At 35.8% G+C, this 25,761-nt stretch overlaps 1 protein-coding gene across 3 annotated transcripts in view; it reads right to left on the bottom strand.

The window, feature by feature from the left end:
* Positions 1 to 10,040: 10,040 nt before the first annotated feature.
* LOC136241016 (cell adhesion molecule Dscam2-like) overlaps positions 10,041 to 25,761 on the bottom strand; it is a 32,326-nt gene continuing 16,605 nt past the window's right edge. For 2 of the 3 annotated variants that reach the window (XM_066032186.1, XM_066032166.1), the window contains exons 11-14: positions 16,534 to 16,665; positions 14,746 to 14,767; positions 12,386 to 12,647; positions 10,041 to 10,492 (exon numbers count right to left, since the gene is read on the bottom strand). In XM_066032186.1, the coding sequence (XP_065888258.1) occupies positions 10,424 to 10,492; positions 12,386 to 12,647; positions 14,746 to 14,767; positions 16,534 to 16,665 (485 nt within the window). In that variant the 3' untranslated portion in view covers positions 10,041 to 10,423. The remainder of the gene's footprint in view (positions 10,493 to 12,385; positions 12,648 to 14,745; positions 14,768 to 16,533; positions 16,666 to 25,761) is intronic. The other variant, XM_066032176.1, reaches the window with a different exon arrangement.

The following is a 25,761-nucleotide window of genomic DNA, read 5'->3' as shown; positions in this document are numbered from 1 at the left end:
GAGAAAAACAGCCTTTGAGTACATCAAAAACAATGCCAACTGCTGTTACCACTACAACTCCTGACAAGTACGATGTGATTAGTGTTGGGGATATTTGTGCGTTCGTGCATAGAGGAGGGGACAGTGATGACAGTGATTGGAGGATAGATAAAGTTTTACAATTTGCATATTATTTAGAAAAGACTAAGAAAGTGCGACAGTATACTGGATCCCTTGAGAAATGTAATGAAGAAAATATAAATAAAATTGGAATTGTGTGTTCATGGTTTTGTAGCAGCTCAAATAAACAATCCTATAGCATTCAGACAGACCTAAAGGCTACGTCTATAACTTCATTCCTCTGCATCTGTACATCTGCACATTACCAATTGAATGTTTTGAAACTCTAGAAACTGCTGCAACTGATTCCGGTGGTGGTATAGTTTCTGTGCCACATGCTAATAAATTGATTTCTTTGAGATCATTTGAACTGTCCAACGAAACTGCTTTAAGGATCAACTTATTGTACAAAATGTTAACACCACATGCTAAAGCTTCAACCAACAACGAATCACCTGTGTCTGCTGATATCAGTAAACAAAGCGACATCAATTGGGTACAATATGGATGTTATAAACTTACCAGACACCACCGAAGCCTATTGTGCGGAAATGACTTACTAGATGACTATATTATAGGGACTTCACAGTTTTTAATTAAAAAACAATTCCCGGAAATTGGAGGATTGAATAATACATTGATATTTAAAAAACTAGGTTTAATACAACAATTTAAAGATTCTGCTAATTTACAAATTGTACATGTTGCTGGAGCTGTTGGCCACTGGATTGTTTTATCGACCATCGGATGTGACAAAGGAACAATAAATGTGACCTAGTCTGCGAAAAGGGCTCTTATCGCCTTTTCAATTATGTAAACATGGTAACCAATAACTTAGCTTGTGAATAAGATACAAGCCTACAATTTGGTCACTGTTAACTCCTAACATAGCACTAGCTGAGGGTGTAATTACAAGATGATAGATTTAGCTGATCAGGAGTTATGATTTGCCAAACTTGGACAATTGGAAAGGCTATAAGAGCCCTTTTCGCAGACCGGGTCACAAATGTATTTGACTCATTGTATCCAACTGTAAATGATGAAACAGAACCATTATAGCTCGGTTAGTGTTTTCTACATCAGCAAATATAATATTACAATTAATATGATGAATATTGCAAAACAACGAGAGACAACCAATTGTGGATTATATGCAGTTGCAATTTTGACTTGCTTGGCATTTGGAGACGATCCCACAGAAAAAAATTTTGACCACACAGCATTACGGCTACATTTACGACAATGCCTAGAAAAAGGTTTTTTAGACTGTTTCCCTGTTAAACAAAACAGACGATGAACAAATAAAGTAAAGCAGCAATTGAACTGCTATATTTACTGCAGTTGCAGACTACCGGAACACTATGACACAATGTGAATATTGTCAGGAGTGATATCATCACAAGTGCATAGATGTTTCCACAATACCAGCTGATGCTACTGAGAAATGGAAGTGTTCAAATTGTAATAAACAAAATCAATAACATAATTGATTATTTAGCTATAATATGTTTCCTTTTCGTAATATAGCTATAATAGTGTATTGTTTATCAACTAGACATTTTATGTGTGCTACTGCTGATTCTGTATATATCCTGCCTTTAGACAAATGCAATGATGTTCTTTGCATGTACAATACATTTTGAAGATGCAGGGATGCTGTAAGAATTAATTGTTAGCTATTATAGTTACTTAACTTTGTTTTAAATTTTAAAATAGTAATTGCTAGCTAGTGTATGAATTTAGTCATGCATTACATCTGTCTAATATTCATATAGAGATGTACAGATAAACATATGTATTGTCTGAAACTTAATCAACCTGAAACAACAATAAAACAAACAACCACAGCTAATTATATAGTCTTAAGTACAATGTATAAGCACCTATATAACTAGAGTATTTGCAAGAACGTTAACAGCTTTGTGCCAGCTTGCTAAATTTTATAGCTAAGCTACGGATATTATCAAACTGTAGCTAACTATTTGGCAGGTGACTTAGCTATAACAACAGGTCATGCATCTTTAACTAACGATCTTAGCTATATTTTGTTTCTACATTAAATTTTACAACTGAATTCACTACTGCATGGGCATATTTATACTAGCTTTAACCCTTGGCGTATAAGCCAGCTAGCTAGCATGTGTAGTTATTTATTTTTTTATTTATTATTATTAATTAGCAAAGCCCACCAGGGGCAACACACTAATGTGCATTACAAATCACAAATTGTTTAGCTTATCTATAATGTTCTTAAAAGTGTCAAGGTTAATTGTGTCAATGTTGTCAATTTTCAAGTTATTCCAATCAATAATTGTTCTTGGCAGAAAAGAATACTTGTATAAATCAATTCTGGATTGCAGCTGTGCAAATTTGAGGGGATTATTGGCACGAGTATATGATACAGGGGTTGGCTGGGGTAAACAATGATTTGGTAGCACCAGTAAGTTTCTTACAATCTTGTATTGTATTGTATTAATGCTTTACAGTGACCAGCACTGAAGGCTTGAATGATAATATAAGTCTAGCATTCCTTCTCCTACTTTTTAAACTTGGCCATTGAAGGTAATTAAGCATATCTGTAATACTGTGTTGTTGACTGGATCTGTGCCATGGTTTATTAAGAACAAATCTTGCAGCTCGGTGTTGGATCATTTCTAATTTGCTAACTGTTGTTTGGTGATAAGGATCCCAGATGGCTGAGCAGTATTCAATAGAAGGTAACAATAATTGTTTGTATAAGTGTTCTTTGATTTGTATTGGGGCATTATATAAATTCCTTTTCAGAAATCCAAGAAGACGGTTTGCCTTTCCACAAATATAGTTAACATAAGGTTCCCATGTAAGTGTATGATGGAGGCGGATACCAAGATAGGTGTGCTCTGATACAATATTCAATGGAATATTAGACATTTTATATGTAAAAGTGCTTTTACTGTGGTGGGTTGTAAATTGTAAAATATTGCATTTGGGAATGTTAAATTCCATCAGCCAGTTGCTAGCCCATTGTGTTAAGGAATCTAAGTCATTTTGCAGTATTCTGTGATCGTTGGGCGTAGCTATAGTTTTAAAGAGTAGAATGTCGTCAGCAAATAATCTAATTTCACTCTTGATGTTTGTTACAATATCGTTAATGTAAATTAGGAACAACACAGGACCAAGTACGGAACCTTGTGGAACACCAGATGTAACTTGACATGTAGAAGATCTAGAGCCTTCTACTACAACCTGTTGGGTACGACCATGAAGGAAGGACTCTAGCCACTGTAAGATAGTTCCTCTTATACCATAGTAATTTAATTTGTAGAGAAGTCTAGAATGAGCTACTCTGTCGAACGCTTTAGAAAAGTCTAATATAGCAGCATCAACTTGCAGGTTCCTGTCAATATCTTTTGCAATGTCATTAACAGTAATGAGTAGTTGAGTCTCACAGAAATGTTTTGATCTAAATCCAAACTGGTTGTCTGAAAGAATATTGTGGTCCTCCAAATGCTTCATAATTTGACTCACGATGATATGCTCCATTGTTTTGCAAACTACTGAGGTGAGTGAGATAGGACGGTAGTTGCCCGGGTGAGCTTTGGAACCTTTTTTAAATATTGGGGTGACATAGGCATGCTTCCATTGTAATGGGACTTCACCAGATTCTAGTGATTGTTTGAAAATATGAGTTAGAATGGGAGATAATTCGGCAGCTGTGGCCTTCAGTACATACGGATGCAAGGAGTCAGGTCCTGGGGATTTGGATGTGTCACAGGTACTTAACAAGTTGTAGACTCCTTGTTCGGTAATCTCAAATGTAGGTAAAGATGGAAATAAGGATGGACCTTTGTCAGGAATGTTACTACTATTATCTTCGGATGTAAGACAGACTGAAAGTGTTGATTGACGGTGTCTGCTTTTTCCACAGGATTGGTTATGATATGACCATTTGTAGGATTTATTAATGTACTAATACCATTGTTTTCTTGTTTTCGTGACTTGATGTAGTGCCATAAAGACTTTTTGTTACTGTCTGGTGATGAAGTTAGGTTTGTCAGGTAGGATTTGTGTTGGTACTTTAGTTTATGATCTATCTCTTTTTGTAATGATTTATATTCATTCCAGTCACTATCTCGACAATAACGCTTTGCTCTTCTATAAACTCTTTGCTTTTTACGTATGAGTCGTTTTAAAGCAGAAGACAGCCAGGGAAGGTGAATTCTTGTACTTAATTTCTTGGTAGGAGTATGAGTGTTTATTATTTCTTGTAAATTTTGTAAGAAGAAGGACCAATTTTCATCTAAGCTTTGGGGTGATGCTTGATTTATTTCAAAGTAATCATGTGACAAGTCTGATAATTCCTCTCTTATTTTTTCCCAGTCAGCTAGCTTGTAAAGGTAAACAGTTCTGGGATGTTGTTTAATTACACGTTTAGGAACCTTGATGGATACTAAAACAGCGTCGTGGTCACTCAAGCCTGGAAGTGGTTCACATGATATCACAGAATTAGGATTAGTAGTAAAGCATAAGTCTAAAACATTTTGAGCTCTTGTAGGGAAGGTGACTAACTGAGACAGTTGGTAGTTGTGTGATAAGTCAATAAGTTTTTCACGAAAATGACATGATATATACATAGGAATTTATTAGTGTACTGTTTTCCCAGTCAATACCTGGACAATTAAAGTCACCTCCAAGAATGATTTGAGTGTGGGGATACTTTTGCTTAATCGTGTCTATGGAAGACTGCAAGTTGTCAAGTATTGTATCACTTGAGTGAGGAGGACAGTAAAAGGAGCCAACGATAAAGTCATTGTTCTTGTCAAGATGAACGTGAGCCCACACTATTTCAATAGTTGAATTGTCATTAATTTGTGTACATGGTATAGAGCTCTTTATGGAAATAAACACACCACCACCAGAAGTGTTTCTGTCTTTTCTGTATGTTTGATAATTATTTGGGAAAACCTCAGAGTTTAGAATAGATTCATTCAAATGTGATTCTGTCCCTATAATGATGTCAGTTGCATAGGTAACCAGAAAAACTTCAAGTTGGGTTCGTTTGTTAGTAACACTACAGAAATTTACAATAGACAGTTTCAAATCACTTAATACATTATTTGAGTTTGGGTTATTAGAGTTGTCTGATTTGCTACAGCAGCACTGGCAAGCTGATCAATTTCGTGGATATGGGTTAACCCCTATACTAAAGCAGGTAATACTAAATGCTCAGAAAAATGCCCGTGCATATCCCACACAAAGGAGGCACACTGAAGTCATCACAAAATTTGCCATTACTCTTTTTATATTCAGTGGGCCATTTGGCTATGAGTTAATTCAAAGAAATATGCAACAAGGATTACCCACACCTAGGAGTGTACAACGTGCCATTCATGCACAATACAAAACTCTAGATGAAGGTGTCTTCAGGTTTACCAATTTAGCAACTCACATAAGGAATCACAGTGCTCCAAGCATTGTAAGCATTGCAGAAGATGCCACTAGAGTGGTTGGAAGAGTAGAATACGATCCTGAAACAGATAGATGTGTTTGGTTTGTTTTACCTATTGACCAAGATGGTCTACCAATTGTAGATTCTTTTTTGGCCACGTCATTTGCTGCAATAAACAGTATGTTTGGGAATGGCTCTATCTCTAAATATGCTTATGTTTACATGGCCCAGCCACTAGGGTGCAACATACCACCATTTATTTTGGCTTGCTTAGGCACTGATAACAAATTCACTACCAAGCACGTCCTGCAAAGATGAAGTTATATATATTGTATACACTGAATGCAGCAAACGGGGAATTTCAGTGATAGGCTTTGGTGGTGATGGTGACTCTAGGCTGATGAAAGCCATGAGGGTGTCAGTATTGCTACTAACACCTGCACAAGATCCATTGCATGGAAACCAGCCAAATTATTCACCCTGTGCTGTGCTTCCTAAATCATGGAATAAGTGGTTTTGCATTGTGCAGAAGCCAGTATTGTTTGTGCAGGATACTGTACATTTAGCAGTAAAGCTGAAATCACGGCTGCTGAATCCTAATGTAACACTAAAGATGGGACCAAATTGCGAAGCAGGGGCATATCACCTTGTAACCTTACATACAAAATTTGGCAAGGAAGAGCACTTTTTACGAGAAAGATATATAAACCACAAAGATCGACAAAATTTTGACGCAGTCATGCACATAATCAATGCAGCCCATCTATTAGACAGAATTACTGGTGCAGCTGCTACTAAATGCAGTGGCGGATCCAGGATGGGGCATTTGGGGCAAATGCCCCCCCCCCCCCCCCCTTCAAGAAATTGCATACAAGATCGAGATACTCTAATAGAGCAGTCAATTACTCTAATAAAGCAGTCACAATGTTCATGAGGCAGTGTAGCTTACCTATGAAGCTATAAATAGGATTTTATTTTACATAACAGACGTGATATAGTTGGTAAGGATAACTAGCTATTATTGTCGTGACCTTTTTTTTTTTTTTTTTGGTCTTCAACTGGTTTTCAGCAAGTTTTTTGGTCTTCAACTGTTTTTCAGAAAGGTGCCCCCCCCTCTTTCCAAACTCTGGATCCGCCCCTGAAATGCTACATTGAATTAATTCAAAACATTACCGATAGCTATCTTGATAAATCCTTGGATCCTATTGCTAGGGTGGAAAATATTTGGTATGCTAATTTTTTTATTTGCTGCTGGAGGCAGTGGATACTGCTGCATCCACAGTTTACCCTAAGGTCAAATTTTACTACACACAATTGCTACATGTGTGTTGAGTTAAATGCTCATGTTATTATAGTATACATCATGTTGATCAGGGATCATTTCCATAGCAATTGGAATTATTTTGTACCATGGGTACTTGGATCTCAAACATGTGAGAAAACTTTTCGCACCGTGAGAAGTATGAGTACAGTATTTTCTTCTGTCATTAATTTCAGCATACTTGGGCTGCTGTGTAGATTGCACAGAATAAACATCCAACTAACGTTGCAAGCAACTTTGAAGGAAGTTGTATTTCCTAGCCTTGATCAGCATTGTGCAAAAGAAAGGAAGAATCTTGCATCAAATAAGCCACTATCTGCTATTAGGGATGCTGACATAGCCAATGCTATAGATCATGCTAAAACCAAGGCCAGAAATACACTAGAAATTCTGGGTATGGAGAAATTGTTGAAAGTAGGATCACTATCGGAAAAAGATTATATATTGCCTGATATGAGTGGTTATGATAACGGGGACAATGATGATGATGATGATGATGATGATGATAATGATAATGATGATGTCGAAGACAGCAATGATGATCATGACATCCCTGATGATGAGTCCTTGAAACACTTTACTATACAGGAATCATATTTAGGTTCATCAGCGGAAGTTGAAGATGATGTTACCAATGCTTTCAGCAATGGTGTAATAACAGAAGAAGGCAAGAAAGTACTGACAAAGTTACACAAGGCATTACAAGTCAACAAATTACCATCTAACACAATATCTATCTATAAGCAAAAGATTGGGGACCCAGAAATTAATCCCAAGCTGTTGAGTGACCAACACAATTATGTATATACACTATTTATTAAAGTCAATGTTAAGGGACAGGACGTCTTAATCAGGAAGACCACAGCAATTTGATTATTTCAAGAAACTGAAAGAATTTCAGCTGACTGATTGTTTAGGGTCAGACTAAAGCAACCATTTGCATCAGTTACCAATGATAGTGTATTAGCTACACAAGCATTCAAGAAGGAAGGTAGCATCAAAGATATTGTAGTAATAGGTGAAGAAGTTGAATATCCAGAAATTTGCTCCAAGACAAAATATTGGACACATATTGGGAAATACAAGTTAACCTTAGCTGAAAGAAAAATACTCATCAATGGACAATGGTTGAATGATTTGCATGTGAATGCTGTTCAGCATTTGGTAAAGAATAAATTTTCTCAACTTGGAGGATTGCAGAATACTGTGTTGTTCCAGTCAACCACATTCAGGCCACTGCCTAAAGGATCACTGCAAATTTTGCATATCAATAATAACCACTGGATCGTAGTTTCGACTTTGAAGAATGATGTTGATATCACTGTATATGATTCATTGAATGCAATCATTAGTACAGCCACTCAAATTATTTTGGCTAAATTACTTTATACCAACCAGGATTTATTGACCGTAGAAGTTTCCAAGGTAAATACACAATCTGGGACATTTGATTGTGAACTGTTTGCCTGTGCATATATTTCTAGCTTGGCACATGGACACTGAAGATCCATCTACTGTTCATCAAAAATGAGAGACCACCTTATAGCATACATTGAGCATAAAGAAAAATCTTTCCAGTGGCAAGAACAAAGAGGAAAAATTCAAAGCTTATAGTAATTGATGTCTATTGTACTTGCAGATGTCCTTATACAGAAAAAATGGTTCAGTGCAACAGGTGCAGAAAGTGGTATCATGTAGCATGCCTCCAAAATATGCAAGTATTGGATGACATGAAAGAGCAATGGTTCTGTGAAGGATGCAGCAATGACTCGAGACCCATGTAAAGTAGCTTTTGTACTATGTTTAGCACTGGTTGATTGTGCATATTATAAACTAATCAGTTGTAATAGCTTTAAGACCATTATAGGATGTAATTGTGCTAATAAAAGATAAAATTGTACAGGTAGTTATTAATCAGCATGTAAACTTAAAGATTTTATGTGAATTGTGTGGTATTTCAAAAGATTTGAAGTACATCAAATCCTTCCAAATCCTGTTCAAAATCCCAATCTTAGCTTGAATCTAGCTAATATTGAATCTAAGGTCTTTGTGTCGGACCCCTCGACTATTGCATGGTAGTGACTACCCCTTGACAAGTGGCCATGGTAACGTGAAGTCGGCTGCACTTCCTTTATTGTATTAAAGGTCGGAATGGTTAGTGTCTGTCTAGAAACAGGTATAAATTAGTCATATCTATACGTATATGTATGTAGATACATAGCTGTGATGTCTTTATACGTAGCTATACCCTACATCTCAATGTTAATAATTCACTGTTTCATACAATAACTATCTGCCAAATTAAGTTGCTTAGCACTTTAGAGGATCATCATGTATTAATGTATTCTATATGGGTGTGAGAACATAGAAATAGTGTTTGTTGCAAATAAGAGGCTGACATATGGAGAAATTTACACCATAATATTATGGACTGCTATTTTCAAACTACCAATTGACTAACATGTAGGCATCTGTCTAAATGTAAGCATTGATTTTCACTGATCTCCATGCTCTCAGCTTTCTAATAATAATTATGTAGGCCCATATATTTTGAGCAAAGTTATCTTTGACATAATTAACTGTGTCAATGCATGCCACCAACTAGTACAAAAGTGCTCTTGGATCTAGTCAGGGTGAAATCATAGTTCCCATTAATATTCTTCAACTCTTTTTGCTAAAAAAATATTCCTGAGTTATTGCAGCATAATGGATGCTCTTCTATTTTGTTTGTAAAAATTTATAATTAAATATCACCTCTAATGAATAGGGATGTGAAAACGGCACCAGAGAATCCATTGAGTTCATTAATGAATTTTTGTTATATCAAAATTGATATATCAGGAATTTCTTACTTTATTAGCTAAATTTAAAAATGCTGTCCTTGCAGAAATCTGTGCAAATGTAAACAATGATTTTTAGATTCCTCATGCTCTCAGCTTTCCAAAAATGTATAGGTTAGCTAATCCCCATAAACTTTGAACACAAGTACATAGTGAACCTGACTAAATCCAACAATCTACAGAATAGGTGAAGGTTAATAGTCATCACTCAAAATTTACAAAAGTAGCTATGTGCAAAGAAGACCCCTTTTTGCAAAGTTGGTCACATATAGTACATGAAACCATTATATTGTACATTATTAACTACTCCAGATCATCCCCAATTGATGATAGTTGATGACACTATAGTACCTTCAGGAGATGTGACAACACCAGTAATCATGTTCACAAAATGACTATGTGTCTCAATGTATTATGATATACAAGGGTATACATAATATGTTCAGTTACAATCATACATGTCACAGTATTAACTGTACAAAGTGTATGTATTCCTACTAAATTATCATATTGAGTGTTATGTATAATGTATTGGCACATGTGTGTGGTGTGTGTATATGGCAAATATTTTATAATAAAAGTACGAAGTATTTTCCTATAATAATAAACTGCCAATGGTAGCTAAAATATTATAGTCAATAATAAAAGTTGCAAACTGCCACACTGTTGTGTATATCATTGATTTGATTGTGAAAATGTGTTGGTGAGCACTAATAAGGAGAATGTATGGTTATGCTATACAAATTGTCCATCACTAGACAAAAAGTCATCATATCTCGGTTGTTGTATTCCATCAATCATGTCCTATATAAACAACACATTATTATAATTCTACTGTTCTGTTATATGGGAAGTGAGGCACTCAACCTATTGTAATTGTGTGATCCTAAAACATGTTTACCACTATTCTATTCTATTTAATACACACTACCAATCACGACACTACAACAATTATACCACCTTCTATACAGATGCTAACAGCATTGTGGAGTGAGCCCAAGAAGTGACTATGTCAAATGACAGTGTTTAAACTAGATATGGCAGACGAGCTAAAGCTGAGTACTGTATTTCATCTTGAGACCACTCTTTAAGTGCTACATTTCTTGTACAACACAAGCAAGATGATGGTATAGAGGGCCGGGCTGTCTACAACCTCAGGTAAAGAATATGTGTGGACCAATTCAAACTTCATGGAATAGTGTTGAGATCTATGATCTTCAATAAATCCACAATTGTACCAGTATACATTTTTTTCTAGCTATTTAGTATTTAGTTGCCTTCCTCACTGTTTAATATAGCCCAGGTTTTGAGTAAAACAAACAAAAACAATAAACTTCTTTTGAGTAACTTGCCAACAGACCCTTGTGACTACACAAGTGCTTAGCTTTTGGTAAAACACAAAATACGTCAATGTAACTAACTTTAATTAATCCCTGCTTGTCATTTATTTGTACTTGGACAAGGTACCGTTTCCACACAAGCATTTTTGTCTTAGTTTTTGGTGCATACATTAATTTGTCAGTTTTGCACATAAAATTGTAATAGCTACTTAGGAATTACCTTTAAGACCTTTGGTTGCCATCTAGACCTACTTTAAGAAATAGAGATTTCAGATAGACAAGTGTCATTGGAAACATGTGGCTACATGTGTAATTTGCCAGTGATGGAGTAAAATGTTTTGTTGCAGAACCTTTTCTTACAGAGCCCTGTTCAAATGCTCTAATAGAACATACATCTTAGACAAAATACTCTAATAGAGCAGTCATCTCTACTGTTCAGATAACCAAGTGTTCGAATAATATAATTGAGGGAGCACTGTAATTTGTTACTCCTAAGTACAATGATGCATCAAATCTGTACCGTACGCATACAAACACAAAAGCAAAAAAGCGAAGCAACTAGCACGATCAGCCTACCCAGTGAGCTAGCATTGCAACACCCGTGTGCTACTCGGGTGCTAGGGGAAACACACACACACACATACACACACTCAAAAGCAAAGCCTTCAGCTGCGGTCACGTCTACCCAGTGAACCAGCACTGGGACACCTGTGTGCTGCTCAGGTGCTAGAAGTTAGCACAGAAAAATCCTCCTGGAGCAAGACTAGTAACCCACAGGAGGCTGTACCATGTCCCACAGGTGAAAGTGTGAGCACCTGAAGTCCCACCTGGAACTTCACCTGATGTGTGAGCCATGGACAGTTGGAATTTGCTTCCTGAGTTAATACCAGGTACCAATTGATGTTATAGATGGGTGGGCTGTTTCCCCACTTGTGACCAAGTCAACATTTAAACAGCTGGGTAGACTGGAGCAATGTGAGTAAAGATTCTTGCTCAAGGAAACAACAACAACACCAATTTGGCATAACCAAGCATTAAATTGGGAACCTTTCAATTACCAGGCTGATGCTCTAGCTATAAAACTGCTCAAATGCAACATCATCTTGCGAGAATGTAAGCAATTAAAAAAAACTCACTAATTTAAAGTATGGCACTCATTTTACTCATGAGCATTCATACTATTTTGTTCAGGATGAATACTCGTGAGTGAAACAGGTGCCACGCCCTTTAATTAGCAAGTTGTTTAAAAGCACTTTTCAAAGACTTTGACATTGAGTAGTACTGTACTTGGCTATGCTGCCTCACACAGACACACACACTACACTACATTACACACAAACTACATCCAATTAGACACTTGGCTAGTAAGGGCACTTGCAGGATTATAGTTATACATGTGAGCTTTAGAAAGGTCAGTGTTCGAAACCTTTTGCATCTCCATCATACTGCCACCATATGGTACAGGAGTACGTGCAGCCACAGAAGATGGGTACTCAGGCGTGGGCTTGTATTCTGGTGGCCTCATAGGTCTTGGGGCAGGTAAACTTTCATATTGTGGATCATAGGTTTGATCATCATCATCTTCATCCCTCCCACGAGGACCACTACCGCAGGGAGCACTGAGAAGAAATAATATACATAACTGCATGTAAGTGTGTGTTTGTGTGTGTGTGTGTGTGTGTGTGTGTGTGTGTGTGTGTGTGTGTGTGTGTGTGTGTGTGTGTGTGTGTGTGTGTGTGTGTGTGTGTGTGTGTGTGTGTGAGTTTGTGTGTGTGTGTAGTGTGTGTGTGTGTGTATGCTAGAGCTGGGAGATAATTTAGACAAAAAGATTATCAGGATACCTGAATTACCTATCATAATTAAGATAACGATTTTACTTATTGAGATAATAATAGATCTCCGTAATCTATTGTGTATCAACCACACAACTTGTGGAGAGGTGTTAAATTAGTTGCAGTAGTGATAAAATGTTGAGATAATTGAAAACTACATGATGGCAAGTCAACAAATACATATGTAAACTGCATACTAATTAGTGCAATGACATTACTCCATTATCAGTATAATATAGATCATTGAGATAAAATGATTGTCACTTATTGAGATATCGGTTTTACTATTATTGCACAGCCCTAATGTATGCATGTATGTACATACATATGTTGTATATAAAATAATGAAGCAATCAAATTGTAAGTATTTATTGCATCAGGAAAAATAGCACTGTAGTTATAACAGGAGACAGTCACATTAAGATGTGTACATGATCATGAGTTGCAAGTGCATTACTGATACAAAGGTGCAGTGCTTATTGCATGAGATGATTTGGTGATTGGTACTTTAGTAGATAATTTTTGAGCACCCAACATTCCATTCAAGCCATTTCTACACATTTTGTAGAAAACAAAGTTACACACTTAGTTTGTTCACTAGTAAGAAAATGATGAGGAAGTTAATGCAATGTGTAAATACTTAAAATTTTCAATTGTGGATTTAGCTCAATTGCTTTTATTTAAACAGTTAAGTATAGTTCTAGCAAATTATTTTGTATCAAACAGAAATACTGAAGATATGTGCATAGGAACAAAAGAAGGATGTAAACTTTGAGTGATTTAACGGTGTGTACTATAAAGAAATGGGTGCAGTTAATCCTTTAACTGTTATAGACGGATTTATCTGGTTTGACGCTATACAAGGTGCTCCCAGTACAAATTCTAATGTGTTTCCACTTCTATTATGCATTCTATAGTACGATGCGCTTACCCGCAAATGGGCATGCCCACAGAGGCTCCATTTCTGGGATTACCGGATCCTTCACACACTATTGTGGGCTTGTAACGCAATACCGTAAAGTTTTTAAAGATGAGTTCAATAAATCCTTGAGTTGATAGTCAAGTTTTGAAGTTTACTGGATACGCTACAACAGCCAAGGTTGACTGTCAGCCTTTTTCAGAAGTGTGCCGTGATTCACTTGTGTGCATATGCATATATGATATGAGATTTGAAGAAACCAGCCAAAGAAATGATCTCTCAGTAAGGGTATGTGTAGAATAGTTGTATGGATTGTAATACTTACTTGTAGCAACTCTCTTTATGACTGTCAACTTATATTAGCTGCTTTTGCTGTATTTTTCAGTTTTGTTACTTGTAATCACTTTGTGGTTTTATTTATGTAAACAAAAACAAACTAATCCAAATCCTTAGTAGAGGTATGGTAACCGGGTTGTATAGTATACAGTTAAGCTTGTATAGCACGTTTTGCTGCAGACTGTATGGTCCCCTAGAGGAAAAAGGGATTTATTAATTAATTAAGTATATAATTTTCAGAATACAAAATTCACATAGCAAGCTGTGAGTGTGCTTGGTTTAAATATGGAAACCAAGAAAAGGTGAATTATCTCGTATTATTTTACTAACAAATTGCCATAATGATCATTAAATTTTACTGGTATTGACATCATTGTAGTTATACCTTTGACTTACAGTTTCTTTAAACCCAAGACCCATTTTTCATAGCTTCTCATATCATATATATTATCATGATAATCTTCTTTCAAGTGTCACATTCAGTACAACTAGTGACATGCAACAATTACAACCTTGACTAAAATGTGATCGTATCCCACCTGCTTTGATTTTTTGGAAGTGGCAAATTGAAATGTGCATACTTGTAGTATTACAGCATAATATTTTGTATGATGACACAACATGACTTACTTTTGCGAGACTCCATATTTCTCTGTAGGTAAACAAATAAACAAGCCAATTATTACATTAATAAGATACTACTACACATTGCGTGCACACATTGTGTATTTCATACAGCAGAACAACACAAAGGGTTGCTTTCTAACATTGACTAAGGATGTAGGAAAGTGTCCCTATCTGTTGTTTGCAAGTACGTATCAAGTATCTGTATTGCTGTGACCATCTCATCAAAATTTTGTATAGTTTACACAATTTCTGTTTTTTACCTTTTGTCTTTCAGTGTCAAAATACAGAATAGTACTTAGAATAAGCCGATGTCAGTGAGCCCCTCAGACAATGTGGATGTAGCTACCCACAATTAATTTCTTGGCCTCAGTAATTATGTTTGTGGGTATAGCCTAGCCCACATTGTCCTTGGGTCTCTAGAAACCCTGTCAGCTCTTTCTAACTAATACTTTGAAATTTCCCTTAGATGAAGCAAGCAAAGAGCAAAAATACATATGCATGGCAAACTGTTACTGTTAGCATCAAGCTTCATCTGGCTGTTCACGTTGCATGGTGTCCACACCATGACATTGGTGTATCAAGTAGCTACTATGCCTAGATACATGCCAAACTGGTTGTCCATAAAGTAACCTAACAAATGGCAAACTGTGAATAGTGTTACCATTTGAGTTTATTGTGTCAGCACAAGTAAGTATTATTGATCTGTTCGTATTATTGATCTGTTCACTGTACTGCAATATCTAAGTGATTATAAAAACATTACTTCTAACCTATTCTAGCAAGTTAACTTTTTTGTGATTATGTAACACTCACAAAGTAGTTTAAATAGGACTAGTAAACACAGGAAGAGGAGCTTCTATGGGTATGACCATTTCACTATAGACAAACTACCTTTAGAAATGCACAGAAACATTGATGGCAAGTCTAGTATACATTCTACGTGTATATTATATTTCCTGGTGTCACATGGAGCCTGCGAATGGATTAATCCTTAAACCTGTAGCCATTTTAAAAACACAAGCATGATAATCCAGAAAACTGGATTATACGCATGCCTTTAAAACGAACTCCTAAAGTACAAGAACTATTAAAGCTATCTAAAAACTACAAACACCATGTTAGTCACTGTTAAATTTTGGTGTAAAATAGTGCTCTCGTTAGTCGCATCCTTCCAACCCAGAACTTCACTCTGTGCCTTTAAAGTACAAAAAAACTATCTCTTCGTCTTCTTCCTTTGCATATCGATACAAAAAGCTATACTCCGCCATCTTTGTCAAATAAACTTTCTCTAGATGTCATTTTGCTCCTCACATGATGGTGATTCAGTTGATATACAGATATCATGTGATTGATAAAATGACCCACAAGAACACTAACAATATGGACATGAAAGGAAACAAAATGATTCAATGCTTCATAGTGGGTGAGTTCATTGTTGTTTGTTGAAGTTAATATACTGTTACAAAAGGTAGGCCTTCCCAAGTAAGAAAATCTCTATTTCTAAGAGATTTGAGAAATGCGCATCGTGAGATATGCTTGTTTAAAACCATGTATGTAAAATGGCAAAAGTATTGTGCGTTTTTAATTTTTGTTGTATCAAATCCAGTTTTCTGGATTATGCGGGTTCAAGGGTTATATTTAATCTGTTTACACATTTCATCACTTCACTGCAGTGTATTTAAACTGTATTTACATACATATTACACACCTTAGCAGCACTATCAGTTAAATTAAAATTATAAAGGAATTTGTTTCATCTTTGTAAGAGTATGCAGAAATAAGTTCACTTACTGGATGTGATCCTGTATCTCACAAGAAATATGATCAAAATCACTATAACAAACAATATTGTTGCTCCTCCAACTGCCGCCACAATTATGGCCCACAATGGAAAATCTTCATCATCATTACCTTCACCTGGTTCTGTTATGGACGGTATAGAAACATAGAGCAAAACACATAATACTACCATAGTGCAATTAGGTCATTACGTGACTACTATAGCATCAGACAACTGAACTGAACACTTTCTTAAGAAATTTGCATGTTACATCCCTATGTTCATTTGGGTAAGATCATTAAAAAGTTAATTCCATACTTTTGGCATGCAAATATACTTGGGTACTGGAATGTAAGTTTTCTAAGTAAGAATAAAACTACGTAGATCCAAACTTTGTGAAATTGACCTTTTGACTTGAAACATTAAAAACGTATAAGTATCATTTGGTGAGATATTGCTTATAATCATGTCTACTCAAGCAGCATAACAATTAGTCAGGTTCACTGTGTCAAAAAATACACTTTTATTCAAAGTTTATGGGGATTAGCAAACCTATACATTTTTGGAAAGCTTAGAGCATGAGGAATCTGAAAATCAATGTTTACATTTGCTCAGATTCCTGCAAGGTCAGCACTTTTTTAATTTCAAAGTGACAACTAAAATAACAAATTCTAATACATCAAGTTTAATTTTGACATAAAAATGGACTCAATAAATTCTCTGGTGACATTTTTACACCTTTATTCATTAGAGGTGACCGTTATCAATCAATGGCTCAATAGCTCTGGATGGTAACTTGTATGCACGATGTGTGTGTTTGCCTTGCCAGGGCTCCAGCTGCCTTAAAGTTTCTTGGTACCCCTACATGCACCTAGGCCCCTTATTTATTCCTGTACAGATGTCTTAAACCATAAGACGTATAAATCAATCAATTAATCTATGTGCAGTTTATGTTCAACGAAAAAATTGCTTTGATTGACTTCCCATAGTTACTTCAATTAATCTTTATGAAAACAAACTAGTTACGTATATTGATCACCAATTCTATAAAAAGAATAGAAACAAGTATAAGAAAAATTGGGAATTTTAGACCAGAGTAGGGATCAACTAGAATATAGTGCACCAATAAAAAGTAATGCAACAAGCTTAAATTTGAGTTGGTATATTATGACAGCAAATTACTGTAACAAAAGAAGTGAATATTCCTACTGTGCATTTCAATTACGGAAACTCACAGTATATTTACTTCTTTTGTTACAGTAATTTGCTATCATAAATTACCAACTCAAGTTTGTTTCAATACTTTTATTGGCACACCATATTTTAGTTGATCCCTACTCTAGTTTAAAATTCTAACTTTTTTTCTTATACTATAGAAGAAATTTTAAGCAGACTAAAGACTATACCTATGCATATCTTAGGTTTAAGATAATTAGTACAATTGTGACCAGATCTGCAAGAACCCCACATGTTAGCACATTTTACGAATTTTATTGTATTACATTTTCCCTATCTAGTATAAGTGACCTATTATTGAACATTAAAATCACATAATGAATTTGGAAGTTTACAATATTATTCCGCATACTCATAAGTTGTTTATATGGAGAATTCCAGTAGTGTAGCCTATTCTTAATGAGCTTTCCATCCTCTAGAGTTTATGTGTGGATATCACAGCAGTCTTGATACTTGTCACTACTGACGATGAAATGAAGAAATGCAACACAGGAATCTCCGTGAAAGAAGTACAACTCGATGGTGACTTTGGCAGCAGAATAGGCCAACTGTTAATCATTTTCCTGAGAGAAAGATGTATCCACAAAGACTGTATAGAAGGGGCTGTTGTAAACAAGGATGATAAGACTGTGTTATTGTTCGTAATGTGCTGACTTTTTACTGTACGCATTTAATACTAAACGATTCACCATTGTAACTCACAAGTGCATGCTTGTATCAAAACTATACTTCAGTTACAGTATCATGGTACTTCAGTTAACACGTTGATATAATAATTAAGATCGTATAAGAGTGTATAGATTGCACTGAGGTCACCAGAGTAGAAAAGGTGCGATAATTGATCAACGGAAGTTAACAGGTGTTCGATAATTTGTATTTTATGGAGTGCAGAAATCTGCTCATAACACGGATACTAATCGGATACTATTGCTCAAGCTTACGTGAGGTATTCTATGAGAAAGGCGCTACCTCCTGGTGAAAATTTGAGGTTGATACTGCTTTCCTGGAGATATTTATGTATAAACCTCGTTTGATAATCGGTCACTTACACTAGATAGCCAAAAGAATAGTCATGAAACCAAGAACTTTCAAAGTTACAGTTGCAACAACAGAAATATCAATTTGTACTATGGCAATACAGAAAAGAAACTACAGGCGCTTATTCAAACGGTCATAACTTACTAATGCAGTCCTCTCTACACCAATGGGTTCTCTATGAACAGGCGAATTCATTGCTGGGTAAGTTTTTGTCTTCCAGGCCCCTCCCATGACCAAGGTGAAGGCAAAAATGTAAGGAAAATGTTAACAAACCATTCGTCCAACACGACGCAGACTAATGCCCATATCATTTGTCTTCTTGGGAGTACTGACATGAAACAAAAGATTTTAAAACTCCACTTGCTTTTGAAATCATAATGCTATCAAGGTTTTTGCCATTATCGCCTTCCCTCATCATGAAACAAGAGCTCAAAAATATTACTGCATTTTTTCAATTTTGCAAATATTTTACTCATTGAATTTGTTGCTAAAATTAGGCTTGCACTAAATGTGGGATTCTTGCTGATCCAGTCACAATTATCTTAAGGAGCGCCTTGAAAAGTTAAGCGTGTGGTTTGATAATTGTTAGAATGTGTTGAGGCCATTGAAATAATTGATCAGTTCTTTTACATTTCAAAATTTGCAATATGCACTAATTCCTCTGTACATAAACAATCTACACTGATTTCTCCATTTAGTCAGATTCACTATGTAATTTTGTTCAAATTTTATGGGGATTAGGAAACTATATATTTTCAGAAAGCTTAGAGCATGGAGAATCTGAAAATCATAGTTTACATTTGCACAGATTCCTGCAAGGCCAGCATTTTTAAATTTCAAAATGGCAGCCAATAAAGTAAGAAATTCCTGATATACCAATTTTAATCTGACATAAAACTTCATTAATGAACTCAACAAATTCTCTGGTGACATTTTTACATCTCTATTCACTAGAGGTGACATAGTTAATCATGAAAAATTAAAAGTTTTAACAAATGGAATAGAAGAGCGTCCATTATGCTGCAATAACTCAGGAATAAATTTTAGCAAAAAGAATTGTGGAATATTCCAGATTAATTGGATGAGGTATATGTATAACTGGTGCAAAGTATTAGTTTGGCTTCCACAGAAACAGTTCAAGCCTAAAAACAGCAGAAAAGATTGAGTTCTCTAATAGAGCAGTCACTTACTTTGATAAAAGTCAACTTTTGAGTCCATATTTCTAATGTAGCAGTCACTTTTGTGAGTCCTAGCTAGGTGTACTTATGTTGGGCATAAATTTCAGGAGATTAGTTAATTCTAGGCTTGAAAGAATGATTGGAATTTACATAAAATATTCTCCCCTGAAAGGTAATTTTGTTAATTAACAATTGGCAACTATGATTTCACCCTGACTGGTTCCAAGAGCACTTTTGTCAGTTGGTGGTATGCATTGACATAGTCAGGTTAACTATATATGTCAAAGATAACTTTGTTCAAATTTATGGGCCTACATAAAGCTCGGAGCATAAAGCTTGGAGAATGCACGGAGATCAGTGAAAATCAATGCTTACATTTACTGTATACAGATGCCTGCATGGTAGGCAATGAGCAGTTTGAAAATAGCAGTCTATATTGTATGGTGCAAATGTCTTCATAATATATCAGCCTCTCATTGACAGTGAATATAGCAACAAACACCATATCTGTGTTCTCACACCCATATAGAATCCATTACTTAATGACCTCTAAAGTGCTAAGAAACCTAAAAGCAATTTATTTAGCAAATAGTTATTGTATGAAACAAAGTGAATAAGTGAATTATTAACATTGAGAAGTAGGGTATAGCTGCATATGAAGACATCATGGCTATGCACGTATGTACATATATACATAACAATCATCAGCAATGTCACTGTTGTCATTTTCAATGCATCATACAGTATTATACTGTATATTAGGGATCATGCAGAATTCAGCTTTTCCAGTTCAAAATATCACCCTAAAACCAGTCTCAATTTCCCTTCGTGACAGCTTGGCAGCATTGGTTAGACACAGCCAAGCCCCAAAATGTCAACTCCAAATTCTTCCAACAAGTTTCTACAGCATTTAAACTTTTCTATTCAATAAGGTTTTATGCTGACTGACTTACTGACTGATGCTCCCTGCCAAGCATAACTTGACATACAGGTTTGATTTGGGCAACATACGATATATACATGCATCATGGACTTGCCTTTGTCCTCCTTTGTGTTCCAGTTCTCTTCACTGACAATGCAAGGTGTCAATTCATGCTATATTATGTCGTGATACGGTTTCCCCATGGCTGTATTTTCCATAAGCAATATGGTTACTTGTTGAGATGCTTCTCATGCTGATCTTTGTTTGCAATGTTGAGTAATGGGCAAAGCATACTGTAGATGAAAATGAAGTGTCATGGCTACCTCCCTGTAGCTACATAACTGATAGTTGGGGCATGTGTCCAGACATATGGCTTGTCAGGTGCCTGTCCTCCTTTTGATGTAACATATGTGTGGGTCCACCAGTCATAATTATGTTATAAAAACAGTAAACAAATAAGTAGAAAGTTGGATTAAGGATCAAATAAGTAAAGAAACAAGAGAATAGCTAAACAGTAAGAGAGGTTGCCTATATACTGCAGATTAATTGCCCACTAGTACATCTACAGTATATAGGCAATCTCTTGTGTCACTACTGTTTAGCTATTCAATTGTTTCTTTACCTTTTTGATCCTTAATCCAACTTTATACTTAAAGCAGTTACTTGTAGGCCAGTCATTAAAAATGTCTTGGCTAGATGTGCCAAATGTCCTTTGCTTTTTTTTGGATAAGAATCAGTTCATCGACAATGGCAATCTTTGGATTATTTGAATATTATTATTAATAAAGCTTTACAGTGGCCAGCACTGAATATGTCTGATATACAATCATTCTGTCACTGGAAAGCAAATTTTCATTGGATTTACAGTGGATACTAATTTTCAAGATTGTGTATATATCAATTTTAACTTGTTGGTGCAAGTTTATCTGGTGCAAAAAAATTGCACTTAGTGATCAGCATGAGTTCACTCTTGCCAATTGTTATTTTAAAATGAAAACTTCCCTTTTAGGGGAGAATATCTATTAAGCAAATTCCAACTACTGTCTTTGAAAATGAAAATTCTTTCAAAAGTATCTGGTAATAATTATGCTAAACATGCATAAGCACATTAGCAAAAAAATAGGCTCAAAATTGACTGCTTTACTAGATTACGTGACTGCTCTATTAGAGTATCTAAATTTCAGGCTTGAACTGTTTTATTAGAAGTCAAATTAAACATTGCACCAGTTACACTTTGCACCAGTTACACTTTGCACCAGTTATACTACAGATATTCATTAACTTTTTCACTGTAAATTATTCCTGTATTCAGTATTGCAGCATACAATGGGCGTTCTTCTATTCCCTTTGCAAAAACTTTCAATTATTCATGGTTCAAGCTGCCAGAATTGCAATATCGGCCTGCTCATACAGAAGTTTCAATGCTCGCTCCTCAGAACTGTGGGATCTGTTAAACTAAATTAATTCTAATGATTGATGTATGTGTGTAAGCAACCAATCTCAATTGTAACAAGCTGGACATACAGTCCAGTACATCAGTGTTCATAGAATGAAATACTTTAGTATACAAAGAACTTACACAGCAAAGCAGTACATTAAGAAACGAAAGCGATTAAACCATGCCAACTATAATCAGTACGTCCCTGTTCTACTTTGCTAAGACACTAATTATCTATGCTATTCTCATCAAAGTTTCTCAGAACTGGCATGAAATTCTCCGGGGATGGCAAATGATGAAAATAATTAGAATATTAAGATGTTGAGGTAACAAGAATTTGTTGCTGGCACCTGATCTAGTATTAGTAGCGTTGAAAATGATGTAGTTATTGATGTTGAACTGATTAGTTTGTAACTTGATGGATTTGATAGCAAACAGTGTGTCCTGTAATTCAAATACGTACATTAAAGAAAGGAGCCTCAGATTTATCAAACAGTCTTTATAACAACTGGCAGGGGCGTAGGAGGGGGTTCCAAGGGGTTCAGGAACCCCGCCTGTAAAATTTAGACTTCTGCAAGCAGGACCCTAACACACCATTTAGTGTGGCAGGACAAAAAGAGTGAGTAATGGCACAGCACAATTGATAAAGCTTGCATTTATCTCTCAGAGAAGGATTCACAGAGGTAGCATGAGCCCTCTTCAAAACTTGGTAAAAAGATAGATATACCCTAATACAGCAGCCAGGTATATACTCTAATAGAGCAGTCAGGTATACTCTATGCATGTAAATATCCATATCCATATGAAGTTTTTCAGGCATTCTAACATTAAAAGCAAAACTGAGCGTGACCTTATCCTGCTGTTACAGTAGTTTTGGTGTGCACTATTTAAAGATATAGAACTCCAGTAATTTATCACTTGTAATTTATCACTTGTGTTGTGCAAAATAAATTCATGCTATGCATATTTGCATAGTTATAATGTTTTGATTGTATGTCATGACATTTGTATCAGTGGATTTATGGTTCCCATACTAGTGAGATAACTATCACTTACAGATTACTATAATGTGTTTCTATGTCATATCATCTGTTATGTTGTCTGTTTCCACTAAGTAGTTTTATCTAGTCTAGCTTCATCCCAGGGGCACTTATATGCATTATAATTAATGTACTTTTTGCTTAAATATAGCAATTTGCTGAGTTTTAATTCAGTAATTAAAATGTTGAAAGTCTCTCAGCAGCTGGGGGCTGTGCCCCCAGACCCCTGCTTCTGGTAACTCAATACTGTTGTTGGAACCCCCATTCAAAAAATCCTGGCTACTAGCCCCTGACTGGTGTAATCATTCAAGATGTGTTGGGTGGCACAACGTTGAATTCCTTCAAAGTTTACAATGTCTTTCATTAGGGCATACTGTTTAGTTAAGATTTTTATATAAACAATATGAAAATAATTATTGGATTTGTTCTATAACTCTTAAACCTGCAAAGAACTTTAGGGGAATGCGTGTTTACACATGCAACATCAGCACTCATGGTGATGATAGGTGGAATAACTTAATTCTTATAGTCTAAAACAACACATTGTTCAAAAGTCAATGTTAAATGAACACTGTAACTACAGCAGCTTACTTGTTATGAAGCGCTGAACGACAGAGAGTCACATCTCCGTGTTTTGAAATTCTTGCCACATCTTTAATTTCGATTGTGAGTTTACTGACGTGAGTCATATATGGCCTGATAGAAACCTTTATGGCGAAATGAACGGACCTTGATAGGAACAACCACCGTATGAATCATTTTATAAAGGTATGTAAAGGGTCTGTGTGTGTCCTTGCCAAAAAGTTATTTATAGACAATTAGGCACCACAAATATTTTAGTACATGCTCCCTTGTCTGGATTAGTTTGATTAGTTATCAAGATGGCTACTATTATCAGTTTAGCTTTCCTGTGGGATAGTTCTTTATTGTTAAAGTGTAATAGCTACCGTTTTCAGAAGAGATATCTGGGTAAACACAAATAACAGTATTTACACGAGCAGTTGTATGGCTTCTAGTAACTTAGCGCTTTTATGGAATTGTATAGAGAGGCTTTCTATTTGTTTGTAGTGAGCAAAAAGGCTTTTCATTGCTGCAAGTAATGATACTCATATTTGCCATGTAAACTATCAGCAGCAATATTGGTTCTCTGAGCATTTGTGCCAATTACCGATATGGTATAAATTGTCATATCGGCAACCAATCCAAGCTAATATTTTTTGGGGCCCACTTTTGACTTTAACTTAAAAACAGAAAAAAATGTTTGGATAATTCTGAGCTTGAACCCACTACCTTTTCTCAATACACCACTACTGAAACACCAGATTCCTAACCACTGTGCTACTGCTGCTAGCTGCCAGTCCCCTAAATTTTTGACTACTTTAAAACAAGACAATAATTAATAGTGATCTAGCCTATAACAAGGAAGATAGCTAAAACCAAACCCTAACCCAACTGGGATAAAGGTATTGCTGAACCCAAACACTGACCTAACTTTGGACTACTAGAATCATGAGAATTGGTTCTGGGTAGTAGAGGGTGCATTAGCGCCCTCTACTATCCATGGAACCTCTTCTCTTTAATTTTATAAAAATAATAAAAGTGGGCCCAAAAAATTGGCCTGATCTGATCACCGATCCGATTATCAGTGCATCTCTAACTTTCAAAAGCATCCATCCTATGGCTACGCAATTTATGTCATGTAATAAGGATCAAAATGATATCATGAGTTTTTCCCTAATGCTAAACAGTGAGGCCAAAACTAGCCAACAACCAATCAACCAAACCAGTGTAGGCTGATAGCCTGACTGCACTGGCTGACCAGTCAACCCAACCAGTAAGAGCAAAACCACTGGATTTAATTTATAGACAACCTTGAAGATTTCGATGATGATTGCTTATGGTCAGCAGCGGCAAACATTCTTACTACGTTTTGTTCAAATAAACGGATGAGTCCTAGGAATATCACGGAAATATGCTTATTAAAGTACCACAATCAAAAACTTTTAGTATTGAGAAGACAGACTAGACTCACAAAACAACTAATGAAGGCGTAGTGCAGTGCAACGCAGGCGAAACACAGGGGCAATGCCTATTCTATCGATGATAACACTACTCTGTGAGTTTCTAATTGTTTGGTGTGTCTTGTGTGTACCTCAAGTTGACAGTTCTCTATACCAGATAAGCACTGCCTTTTGCTCATGCTATACAGGAAATATAGCACTCAAAGAGTGGTCTCAAGATGAAATATAGCACTCGGCTTCACCTCATACTATATTTGTCTCTCGCCCACTCTTTTCGTGCTATGTTTCCTGTATAGCACTCACGGCAGTGCTTTATCTAGTACATATATATATATATATACACTGATTGGATCAATATAATCGGTA

Source organism: Dysidea avara, chromosome 1 (assembly GCF_963678975.1).
Source record: "Dysidea avara chromosome 1, odDysAvar1.4, whole genome shotgun sequence".
Taxonomy (NCBI): domain Eukaryota; kingdom Metazoa; phylum Porifera; class Demospongiae; order Dictyoceratida; family Dysideidae; genus Dysidea; species Dysidea avara.
This window is presented reverse-complemented; position numbering and strand designations above follow the sequence as displayed.